The 13,392-nt window shown below is 41.3% G+C and overlaps 1 protein-coding gene across 1 annotated transcript in view; it reads right to left on the bottom strand.

Moving 5' to 3' along the window:
• The window catches only part of RDX (radixin), a 45,549-nt gene extending 35,675 nt beyond the window's left edge, over window positions 1–9,874 (bottom strand). The window contains exons 1-2 of the mRNA XM_085063702.1: window positions 9,611–9,874; window positions 1,460–1,531 (exon numbers count right to left, since the gene is read on the bottom strand). Of these exons, the coding sequence (XP_084919828.1) occupies window positions 1,460–1,471 (12 nt within the window). The 5' untranslated portion in view covers window positions 1,472–1,531; window positions 9,611–9,874. The remainder of the gene's footprint in view (window positions 1–1,459; window positions 1,532–9,610) is intronic.
• Window positions 9,875–13,392: the final 3,518 nt, after the last annotated feature.

The following is a 13,392-nucleotide window of genomic DNA, read 5'->3' as shown; positions in this document are numbered from 1 at the left end:
GCCTAAATTTCATGGTTCCAATCCCAGAATTTAAAAAGAAGTTACCTCACTCAGGCTTTTTTTTTCTAGTCACCACCTCTGTGGCCTCATGGCTCTCCAGCTGCATGGCGTTAAAGGCCTCAGCATGAGCTCACAGTGACTTTCTGCCTCATTCTTAAAACACAGTTTTCCAGTTGAGAAGCTCTATCAAAGGCACTACTCAATTCTCATAGCCAGCACTCAAACATGTATGCTGCTAATTCATTTTCCTGCCCTTTATAGAGCAGCTTTCTGTCACAAGTGAGCAGAATACAGATAGCTACTTCCAGCTGCAGAAAGTGTCAAGATACTGTCCCTAACCCACTCGCAGGAAAAGAAGAAATAATAGAAACACCAGGGTAGGGCCAGTTGGTCATCAGACCGACTGCAAAGCTCAGAACAGAACTTCTAGCCCTTGCTCACACGCTAGTCCCATGCTCACATTATTCATCGAGCTGTACCAGTTCCAAATACTGGCACACAACACAGATGATTTGCACAGGTGATTTCTGATTAATAGCAAAAAACCTTTTATATATCTATGTATAGGGGTGTATGTGTGTACATAGATACACATAGACACATTTATTCTTAGCAATAGACCCACCCTATTCCTAATCTGCTACCAAAATGAAATAACAGTAAACAAAGAAAGCCTGAAGGCTATTACATAAACCAACTGAGTTGAGCAGAAATAATCTGACAATCCAGTTCCCTTTCTGAATGCTTTGCTCACTGGATACAAGTGGAAGAGACAAGCAAAAGTCATTTAACACATGGCAGATGAAACCCTAAAACAGCAGTATTACATCAACAGAAAAAGAATGAACCTACTGAATCTCGTCAAAGACTTCTAGAATTATTATCAAAACAGAAGTTGGAGATTTTTTTCACCTGGATAGAAAGTGGATGAACCCTTATCTTGCCTTAAGTGAGAGGAACAGGAGACCGCAAACACTGCTTTATTTCCTCCCTTCAGAACTTGCTTCCTACATGACACCCTCTACCATCATAGAACTACCATCTGACTTAATGCAGACACTTCACACATGTTCTGTCTTCCTCTGCCAAATCCTGCTGCAAACCCTTCCACTGATTCTCACAGACACTGAGTCAGGCTCAAATTATGCCTCCATTAACCACTGTAAGGCAGCTCATCTCAAAGTCAACAATTCCTGAAAAGTCATTCCTCCTGCCAGCCAAATGGGCTCCAAGTATTCCTCCCATTTCCAACTGTCCTCCACGCAACTTGCAATACCAAGGTTTCTTGACCCTTTTTTCCACATGTTGGTACTAAACTGTCTCCACTTCAATTGTACATGATCAAATCTTCTGAAATCTAGAAAGAGCAGAGTCAAAACAACTAGAACAGTTCTATGATTATCCCTCTAAAATGTAAAAATCTTCATATATTTGAGATTAATATAAACCTGCTACTTACTGGTTTCGGCATTTTTCTTGTTTTCTGTAGTCTCCTGTCCACTTAAATCTTCAAAAGACTCTTTGCCCCCTTCTGCCAAAAACAAAATTAAAAGAGTTGTTTTTAAATTAATCAAAACTGAATTCACGTGCATCATAGCAAATAGTACAAATTCCAAAACAAGTAAGCACGTGCTCTACATGTACAAAATACACTTTTCAGTAGATTACATATAAAAGAGCAACAAATTTAGCCATTTCTAGAATCTACAGGTCTCTAAGCAGTAACATCCTTCCTAGTTTTTGCAAAACATTTATACACTAATGTTACAGTAAAGAGACAACAGTTCCCCAAGTGCTACAAATTAGTTTAAAGGTTCTGTTATCATACATTGTCTACTATTAAAAACCTCTAACATTATTTACAAGAAACATCATGAAGACAAAAAAACCCTCAACATAATTTTAAAGTATCAAAACTGTATTTGCTGTCCATAAAATCAGTTGTTTCTCTCCGCAAAGGAATGACAGTTATTTCTACCAAATGAAAAGAAATGCAAGTACACCAACACAGTAAAAAAGGGAAGAAAATGTGCTGTGTTTAAAATAATGAGCTTTTTTTCCCTTCTTTTTAAGCAGAAGGCTAGAAGTTATGTCTACGTGGTAATGAAAGTATTTACTGTTGTGTTGTGTTCCAAAACCTTTTAAGCCTTGGAAAAATATGCTTGCAATGTCATTGGTAGATATCATCCTACCTCCTTTTCAATTCCTTCTAACTCAGAAGGACCAAGCAGCTAGTCACCTTCTGGCACACATTTACAATAGTGTGTAAATGTGTAATGTGCAAGGAGCATCAAAGATTGCATTGCCTTCAAAAATAGTATTAACTGGAATTATACTAAGAAAAAGAAGTGTGACGTGCTAATCAGAATAATCTGATATTTCAGTATTATAACTCCACAGCTGAAACAAATGAATAAAATCTTCAGAAGTGCTTAAAAAAAAGACAGAGAAAAAGAGACTACTTGAGAGTAATCCAGTTATCAAAAACAAACTTTGGTGTAAATGATCTTTCATTCTTAAAGAAAAATGAATAAATAAAGTATTATATAAAAATTACAAAAGTTCATTTTCCTTGCTTCTTGGCAATAAAAGTATAGCAAATATTAGAAACATTTGCACAGCAATTTAATGTGCACTAGCACTTTATTTTTATTTCGTCTAATCTGTAGAGATAGGTTTGAAAAGACAGATAGAAAAAAACAAATAAAGGACAAAACCAGAATTTAAGAAGCACAAATGTTGTTGGGTGGTAAAGAAAAATGTTAAGACTAGTATTTTAAGACTAAGATTACAGAAAAAAATCTAATGGCATAATTCAGATATGGAACAAAACTGTGTTTAAAGGAAAATCAGCCTGAAAACACTAGAACACTATCTTGAAGTTACATTCATTATGATATAACTAATACAGCACAAATTTAAAGGTATGATAATCTGTTTGCCTTGAATAAAGCCAATTACATTCCAGCAGATTTTTTTTAATTACAGAAGATACTCTAGAGCAGTCTCTAGATACTCTAGAGACTGATATGACCGTATCAGTCATGTCCTAAATGTGGCCTTGCTGCCTGATGTGCAGTGCCAATTTACACACTGAGCCGAGGCATTTCCATTTCTTTATTCTGGTCTGCGCAGAGTAGGGAGCTGGGTGGGAACCCACCGAAGGCTGGCACCCCAACCATCAAAACTTTATACCTTTCATACATTTTAGCAAACAAGGAAATTGCAGTTTATTGGCTACTGATTACATAACTCTCTTACTGATTAACATTCTACCTTCTACTGGATAAATGATTCTCTTGCTTTTCCCTGCCAATCAGTCCACATGCTCAGTCATTCCCCCTCGAGTCGTGGGCTTCAGGAGTCAGTGGGCCCTGAGTTGTGGTCACAGTCTCCCCCCTGCCGGAATTACCTCTTCTCCACTTGGAGCTGATTCAGCACAGTTGCTGAGTTGTCTTTGTTTGCTTTTCCTTATCTTGGGAGCTCTGCCAAATGTCCGTGTGGCTAGTGAATTCTGCATTCCCTGTGCCCACTATAAATGCAACATCCTTCTTCGTAAACTTTGCGAACTTCCCCCTGGGTCTGAGATGGTTGAAGAGTGTCAAGCCCTAAACCTCTACAAGGCAATTCTACTGACAAGTCATTTACCTTTCTAACACCTGGACATGAGCAGTAAGACTACTATTCTAAGATACTGTTAAATATATTCTTGAACATTATGGATTAGACTTTTCCTCTATTCCACTCCCCCCCCTTTTTTGACCACAAAAGCTTCCAGGGGAGGAAAGGAAAAATTGCCTTTTGACAAAAATTCAACAACGCGTTCCCCTTTCAGAGAAGAGACTGCCTCTTCTCCCTTCTTTCCCTAATGTACTCCTTGGAAAAATTCAAGAGAATAATAGAAACCAAAACAACTCTAATATCTGATAACAGTTAGCAGGATTCTGAGCTGTAGTAATCCCTGTGCTCACCTCTGACAGCAGAGGCTCAATGCCTAAAAAACTGAAGGCAGATTGAAGCCCTAGAGTTACACTCAGTTCATTAACGATGCAAAAGCTAAATTAGATTCTCATCCACCATTTTGTAAACATGCCAACTCAACAGTACCAAAAGGAACAGAAAGTAGCACAACCACTTTCCTGTGCCTTTAGTTACACAGCATTGAAAAGAAGGGCTATGGTAAGATGACTGATAAGCAAGTTCAGTCTCCAGGAGAGCAATGACAGCATATGGCACAGGACCAAGATCTGTGTTATCAAATTATTACATTCTGAGGTCTTTCTAAGAGACAACACATCTATCCATTTCTACAATGATTGTCATACCCTCATATGTTTTATCACCATACATTCATTCATAAACATGTCCCAGATTTCTGCTTTGGGATGCACTCAAACATTTTGTTATAATACTATAAACAAATCATAAATTATTTATTTGAAAATGTACTTTAAAACCTTAATGTAACTTTTAAAATCAGAAAGGTGACTATGGAGTTTTACAGGTTAATCCTATGTGATCAAACCACAGTTGTTTTCACATGTAAGAGAACAAAATTATCAGCAAAAAGCAAGAATCCTCTTATGCAAAACTCAATAAAAATGAAGTCTCACTGTTAGTCCCAGAGATCTCATGGGACTGAGAAATTACCACAGCATATGAGCAATAGAAAAAAAAAAATCTATGCAAAACAAAGAGCAACACACATTTTTTGTTGAAGTGTTTGCTTGTAATATCTTTGATTATAATAAAAAATCTCTAATTTCTTTTAAAAAAGAAATTTTTTAAGAATTTTGAGCCAAAAATAAATTTATAGCCAGCTATGCTGAATTTATTTCCACTATTTTCATTTTATACATAATACAAAAACCAGCCTGTCTGTATGCCTTCATATTCAAAACGTTGTGCCATTTTGAAACAGTACTTTCACACAAACACAGTGTAACTATTATTATGTATATACAAACCAGAAGTTCACAGATCTTAAGACTGCAAACACTGACATCAAATAAGCACGGAATAAAAAATTAAAATCACCGTATCTTTCCCAATTATTGGCACCAGCTAACATTAAAAACAAAGCAAATATGAGGAAAATATTGGGCCAAAAGAAACCAAAAATCACAGCCAGGCAAAATATTCTGTATCTCCACTATTATTACTGGAGTGGCAGTTCACTTTTGCTACTAATGCCATTTCAGACAAATTCATATTTAGCAGATGCAAAATTTTTAATTTTGAAGCAACAAATTACTTATACTTACTTTTATCTTAACACTCATGGGAAAGGGCATTGCAAATAGCGAAGGAAAAAAAAAAACCAACAGCAAAAAAAGACCCCAGTCAGCTGGGATTGGGAATGATATTCCTTTCACTTCCTGCATTCTGAAACCAACTTGCAACCTACTAGGCATAAAGGCTCATCGCTTTGGCATTTAAAATCCGAAAGGTGCCTCTTCCAAGTCAGGATTAACAGGGTTGTGACTTTGCTACTTCCTACTGCTACAACACTCAGGACCTTCAGGAGCATAATGCTCCTTCAGGAGCATTATGCCAGTAATCTGGACTCTGGACCAAAAAAACCAAAAATATCAGCAGGCTCCACATCACAAACAGACAAAAAAGTCATCCAGAACATCAAGAACACTTTAAATGAAAAGCTGTGATTTCAATTCATTTCTCTACAAGGCAGTTAAGATTTTTAAATGAGTATTATCCACGTTTCTACTTATGCCACAGAAAGCAACAAATAAAGCAATTGTTGAAAGATGACAATGAAAGCTTTCTTTAGAAAATGATGGTGCATAAAATGCCTGATGCCAAAATTCTGTCAAATAATTTATGCAGCAGCTGTTTTCAAAAGAAACATTCATACACACAGCCATGGGTCTGAGGTCAGGTTCGGATGGGATAGCAGGCAGAAGGCTCGAGCAGGACACTTGGCTGGTAGAAAAGCAACACTCAAAAGTAGGATCCCTATCTGACAGCCTAGTGTCCTCTCTCAGAAGCAGTATCTCCAGCAGCACCCCTTCTAAGCTTGAGCAAGAGGTTTACTATCTATTTCCCCAAATACAGATAGATGCCAGGGACCACAGCAATAGAACTCACTCATTTATTAACAGAAGTTCTTTTAAATTAATTTACTTGTTCTTTTCGAAGGCTTATACCATTCCATTTTTTGTGGTACCTAGAAGTTTTAGATCTTTGGGGAGGAAGCAATAGGCAACTCAAAGGCCATTGTACCTGACTAACTGGTCTGAGGTTTCTACAAAAATGTCTCTCTACTCCAAAGCAGTCTGTGAATGTCTGCAAGGCAATCATCTCCCACACTAACAGCTCCCTAATGACACACTTGCTGGAATCAAATAAAGAAGTTCACTTGCCACAGACTTTACTTCTGCATACATCTTTTTCAGACGGACAGAGAGACCGCCCACACAGTTGTCTGCAATATAAGCAAACCAGGGGGGGAACTAAAACAAGCCATTTGTCTTACAGAAGAAGGGGGAAAAAAGTAGAAGAAAGAAAGAGCTGAATTCTATACCAAATATGCAAAAATTGAGATTTGACCAGCACTAGGTATCACATGCAGAATTTTACATGCCGACGGGTTTTTTTGTAAAACATACTGTATCTTTCCCTTCTTAAAATCACCATTTTCCCCAACCCTCCCTTCTCTGAAACACCCAAAACAGGCTTGCTGTCTCTGAAAAATAACTGAATACATCACTTGTACTAGTTATGTTGCAATCTATCTATGGGAAAATACATTTTGAAGAATGAAGCACTTCACTAAACTGGAGTTCCTGCAGACTTCAGAAGTAAAATGAAAATTTGGCAGCTGCCAACATAGTATTCAACTAAAAGCAACACATACCAGTCAAAGAATATTTGTGCACTATTTGCTGTTTTACCAGGTAACAAACTGGTATGTTTTAGACGTGCTACACAATTTACATACAGTTAATATTTATTGAGTTTAGTAACCTCAACTTCAAGTACCCACAACTGCACTATGGGAAACAATCCCAAGATTCTGAAGAGTCCTACAATGTCCAATCTTACCATGTACATCGGATGCACCATCAAAAATGGAAATCATGAATATAAACTGATGGAAGTACTGTTGTTTCCAAGTACAATAATCCTTTCTCTAAGCATACAGTTAGCAAAGAAATAGGACATATATGCAAAATTTTGGTTTATCTCATCTCGAAGTATTCTATTTTCTAAATGATGATGTTAAGTCTCTTACAACTAGTTCCATAAAATAAAGGAAACTTACGAACATGAACTGGCCACTCATATCATTCTCCACATACACTGGCTAGAATTCTTAAATTGAAATGTTCCAGTGTAAAGATTATTAACTCCCTTTTTGGGCCAATGTCATATTTCTTTTTCCTTGTACTACATGACTTGAAGGTTTCATTTCACTGAGTGATTAATAAATGTCTAAAGCAGAAAGGAAAAAAAATACTTTTTCAATTCAGAGTACAGCTAAGTATTAGCGTGTTGGTAAAGTTAGCCAACAAATGCAGCTCTTCAGTGTTGAAAGGAACAAGTTTACCTAGGCTCCTTCAGCTCTGGAGTAAACTCACTGAGCATGCAGGATACACTGGGTGCTGCTTTAATGGATCAGTATCTTTCCACAACCAGTTCTTTCTTCAGAAGTTTGTATAAAGCTTTGTTTACATTTACAAACTTGAAAATCCTCCCTTGCCTCTACTCCCACAGACTTCTAATGCAATACAAAGCGATAGCATGGCTTTGATGTATTTAACACATCCAACAGAAAGACGTAATGCCTTAAACAACTTTCCTCTTCACCTCTGCCAACAGAGGCACCCCTTCTCAAAAAGCAGAGCAAGGCTGCTGACGAAGAAAGGCCATTTACCTATCCTGGCAAAGGCTAAAAGAGCTCTCTGCCAGGAACTGCTTTCTAACGTCATAACATCTACACGTCTTACCCCCGTAGTTTTGCAGCTTGTAGGTGGATCCAAATCCTCACTCGCTTTACCCAATTTTCTGTGAAACAACCTTTTTCTGGCAGTACTATTACCATCAAGCCCTGCAATGCTCTCTACTGCAATAGCAGAAACAGTCAGAGCAAAACTCTTTTTGTCATCTCTAAAAACACTTTTACACCTTTTAAGTCAGCACTCAATGAAAATTCTCTGGACAGCTCCAGACAGGTCACACCAGTCATTTTTTCATGCACTTTCTAAAGCTGTTTGTTTTGCTTTTGCTCCCCAGTCTCCCAACCTAATAGAACAACTGTGTCACTTCAGTACAAAGCTTGGAAATACGCCACTGCCTTGCAATTGCCATTTGCTGGGAGGCTGCTTATCTGGGAACATTGCACTGACTTGCAGTTTATTTTTCTCACAGTCCCTCTTATGCTAAATCAATAGATCAATACAGTGAAGTCTTATAATCCAATAAACAGTTACGACTTGTTCCATCTTTCATTATTAAAAAACAGCTTCATCACAGTAGCCATAATGTTACTGTACACCAACTCCACGTCTTCCCTGGAAGCACACGTTGCCCAGCAGCGCTGTGCCAACGCACCGAGAGCTGACAGCAACAACCGCATTTCTACAATCCCCTCACTGTGCGAGGTGCTGTGCAGGCACACACATCCCCAAAACGCTCCCGGTGGCACAGACACGGCGACAGGCATCTCCGATGGAAACGAAACAGAGTGACTTACAGGGATACATCTGAAGCCTGACACGAGCCAGTCACAGAGACAGAACTACTTAAAACTCAGAACTGCCACTCCCATAACTCAGTTTGAAAAACTGAATCTTTTCAAAAGCCTGTACCAGAAAGAGGAACATGAAATACTTGTCTAGGGTGTTACATAGACTGGAAAAGACATCTTAATAGTACCTTTAAAGCAAAGCGATTAGTTGTGTCGGCATGGAGTCTAAAGCGTTATTTTTTTTTCGCGTTCAGATTAAGAAATTGACAAAACACAAGTGAATTCCACAAAGTTGAAACTAAAACCCCTTATCTGCGCTAAACTTTAAGCGACAAGGTTAATTACAAATGCCCACGACTTGTACAAAACATTAATCCATTCAAAAAAACAATGCACAAAGGCTCATTCAGGGCCGCTGCGCCCATTACGTCGGTCAGTACTTAAGGACTCTTAAAAACGCGCATTTGTCGAAAACAATAGACAGCAACAGATGCTCCACAGCACTTGTTTATGAAGTAATTCCTTATTATTCTCCCACACCGCCGCATTCAGCTGGCCCGACCCGACTGCCACATGTCTACTACGGTGTGATCCGCCGAGCCGCGCCGCTCGGGGACATGAATAATGCAGCGGAGCTGCGCGGGCACGCCGGGGGCGCGCTGCTGGGGCTGCCCGGCACAGCGGGCGAGCCGAGGGTCGCAAGCCGAGTCCCGGTGCCGGTGCCGGGCGGAGGCGGTGCCCCGCACACGAGCGGCGCGCTGCCGCGCTCCCGCCGCCGCAACAAGTCGCCCGGTGCCCCTATCCCACCGAGGGCGGCGGGCAGCTCACGCCTCAGGCCGCCTCCCCCCCGGCCCCCCCGGCAGCCCCCGAGCGCCCCTCGCCTCAGCGCCCCCGCCTCACCTGGGACTCCGCTCCCGCCGCGGCACCGGGCGCACGGGGGTGACGAGCTCCCGGGACAGGGTGCTCGGGGCGCGGCGGTCTCCGCTCCTGGCGGGGCGGTGTGTCCCCCGCCGCCGCCCCCTCGCAGGGGGCAGGAGGCGCTGCGGGGCCGCCCCGCGCTGCTCGCCGGGGATGCGGAGCGCGGCGGGCGCTATGACAGCTCCGCAATATGGCGGCGGCCGCCGCCGTTCGGATTTTCCCCCCTATCAGATGTGGCTCCTGAGCGCGCACTGCGCACGCGCGGCGCGGGCGGGCGGGCATGCGCGGCGCGCGGCGCGAAGCCGGTGCCCGGAGGGGCGCGGGGGCGGCGGGCGCGAGGGGTCCCGTGAGGGGCGGGGCGCGCGGCTCGGGCAGCGCGGCTCCGGGCGGGGGCGGGAAGCGGAGCTGCCGGGAGGGCATGGCAGCGAGCGCCCACCTTCTGAGGCGGCGGCCCCTCCGCGCCGGACTCTGCGGCTCTCAGCGCGCTCGGGCGGAGCCGGTGGTCGGGGGCCCCGCGCGACCCAGCCGAGCGCAGCCCTGCCCGTGTAATGTGAGCCTCTGCCAGCTGCTCCCGCGGCAGAGCTGCCCTCCGGGAACTCCCTGCTCGCTTGAGTGAGGGAGGGTGAGGAGAAGGAGCACTCCCGTTAGCGCGGCCGGCCGGGCGGGAAAGGAAACCGCCAGTAAAGGCTTGAGCCAGGGAGTGGGAGTTGGCGGCGTGGGGTTTTTTCTTTCCATCCAGAGCTCCCCCAGGAATAGTGCCACCTTTCTGGCGGGCGTGTGCTGCGGGGCGCGGCCGGCTGTCTCGGCAGATAGGCAGGCAGGAGCTGGCCGTGCCACCAGCCCCGGGGTGCGGCGGGCAGGAGCGCGGCTCGGCCAGTGCTGAGCCAGGGCTGCGGAGGGTCGCGCTGTGAGGGCTTAGGAGAGCAGGGATGCCTTCAGGGAAAGAGCATGGACCCAGTGAGTGGAGAGCGCTGACCCTCTGCCTCTCCATCTCATAACGGTGATGTGCCTGCGCTCTTTTTTCGTCACTCAGTTGTGTGGAGCAGTCACGCTGGTGGATGGGATCGCACCTTTTTTTTTGTTGATTTTCTTCTTTTTTTTTTTTTTTTTTTTTTTTTTTTTTTTTTGTCCCAATGGGAGTATAGAAGAAAATAGCAATGAGGAGAATCCTTCTGAAGGACAGAGAGGTTGAGGCAATCCCAGCCCCCACTATGTTTTCCCAGTTTATTTTTATTTGCAAGAAAGTGAAGGTGCTACCTGAGATCAGTGGCAACCCAAGCAAGGAGGCCAAACAGCAAAGCTCAGTGCAAAGGGATCCACTCGAGCTACCAACTCTGAGTCATGCAGCTGCTATTAATACACCTCGCCCTCTGGCTGTCTGATAAAGAGAGGTTGGGGGAAGAACTATGAGGAATTTTCAATTAAAAGCTGCTTCAAAAAGAATAAAAAGAACATTCTAGGATGAATTGGAGATGGGGAGAAGGGGAAGAAGAGGACAGCATCCTGGCAAATAAATAATAATTTCCCAGAGAATTTCTAGGAGCCTCCCTGACTAAATTTTTTAATTGTTTGGGCAAATTTTAAAGAACATTCTGATGAGGTAAACGACCACATAATACAAATTATTGTGAGATTAAATTGAATTCATGAAAAATCTCCAGAAAAAGTAATTACATTCAAGCTTATATCAATAATTCAATTTGTGATATTTTTATGTATTTTGTTGTATATTTCAAACAGGCATTTCTCTAAATAGTCACCATCGCAGAGTCTGAACATCTCAGTCCGTTAAAGGGACATTCAATTTCCTCCCATGGGCTAAAATTTCATTTCCAGGTTTGTTTATGCCACTTTGCTCCAAAAAAGATGTGACATTGGTTAATTCATCCTTGTCTCTGTTGTTCTTCATCGTGAAGAACATCCTGGAGTGAAACAGTATTTTGCAGTACCTTAAACTTCTAAGGCATCTTGCAGCCTCTGCAGATACTCAGTTTCACAAACTTGCCACTATTAGTATGCATTGTACTGTTTCCTGTTTAGATGGCTTTTACCTACAGGTCAGAGTAAGGGAAGTGAAACAAAGAAACAAAATGCAGAAAAGCAAACCCCATTTCATGTAGTCACTTGAATAAATTGACTATGATTCACTGCAGTGCACAGATAAAATGTGTTTACTTCAGTTGACCGAATTAAAGGCTTGCTTTTCTTCTCAGATAGTCCATTCTGAACTGGCTCAAATATAGGATTATTGCACTAGGGCTCAGTTTCATTACTGGTGTTGATAGCATGTGGAAGCAAGTTCCTTTCAGTTTGTGCATTATCACTGCAGGATATGCTTTATCTCTTATCCTGTTACATGAAGAATATTATTGCTGAGAAATGTCAAGGTAAATAATAGTCTTATCTTCCTTGTCAACAGTATAATGTCGTTTTCTTCTCACCTTGCTTCCTTAACAAGGTGTAAAATTGCAGTTTGTCTGATAAAACAGGGCAGTAAAAACAGAAGTGTAGTTAGAGATCATATTCTTTGTAGCCATGAAACTGAAACTACAGAAAGAACTACAGGCAATAAAGAGAGCTTTCAGATACCCCTATCAACTTAAATTACACAGTTCTTGAAGAGGTAGGTTATAAAGATAAAGCTAATGATAAGAATGCCTTAACTGCAAGATAGAAAAGTTTATCTTCCAGCAGTTATGCCAAAATCCAGCTCTTCATTAAAAAAAAGAGATTTCCATTGCCTGATCTGAGAAATCAATCCTTTCAGAAAATAAAGATTTTTGGGCCGATGCTTCTCTTCTTCAGTGCACCTGCAAAAGCATAAAGCATCAGTCAGTGAATACCCAGTTGTGTGTTCAAATCTATTTTTATTAGAGCCAAATATACAGTTCAAGGGGCATTTACTAGACAAGACATTTTGGAAAGAAGAACTAAGGAAAAAAATCACCATGAGAAATTTCTGATTTTTTTTTTTTTTAATTTTCAAAAGGTATGCAAAACCCCTTGACATTACCTAATTCAATTATGATTTATGCCATTAGCCTGGATAGAAGTGTAGTTCTGCCCATAGCAAGCCCCTAACACGAAGAGTTATACGTGGATTCAGTCTACACGCCTGGAAGCCAGCCATTCTGGGAATAATTATACATATGACTCAACACACATACTCAGCTATTAATATGTTTACAGAAGCAGACCTGACATTGTCTAAAAATTATTGCAGGGTAATTTTACTGTTACTAATTCTATGCTCTAAAACCAAATTGCGTTTTTGGTTAGTATTTGAATAATAATAAAAGGATACATTGCCTCAATGGACATTAATAGTAATTATTTTTCCAACAAGTATGTTAGATTGCCCTTTAAAGTCTTTGCTAGAAACCAACGGAATTTAAAGAATTCTGTGGTCATTAGGTGAATCCAATTCACAGATATTTTTAATATTTGGTGAAATTACAATAAGTGTCTGAAGTAATAGTTTTTATGTCTCCTTTTAATTTTTCTGTCGTTTAAAATCAAATCTATTTAATTCCAAAAATTATTTTTCATGCATGGTATAAACATACTAGATTTCAATAAAAATAAAAGGGTTCCAGTAGCAACGCTGAGCATTCCAATTTGGCTTTATTGCATGCATATATACAGCCTCAGCTTCAATCAAGTTCAAAAGGCAAAATAAGGTATGATCCTGGGGAATTTGTCTTTTTTCTTTCTGAAATACCATAGGTATTTGAAGCTTACTTAGGTTTCCTCCAGGGCCAAGA

Source organism: Lichenostomus cassidix, chromosome 1 (assembly GCF_008360975.1).
Source record: "Lichenostomus cassidix isolate B80296 chromosome 1, HeHo_3.0, whole genome shotgun sequence".
Taxonomy (NCBI): domain Eukaryota; kingdom Metazoa; phylum Chordata; class Aves; order Passeriformes; family Meliphagidae; genus Lichenostomus; species Lichenostomus cassidix.
This window is presented reverse-complemented; position numbering and strand designations above follow the sequence as displayed.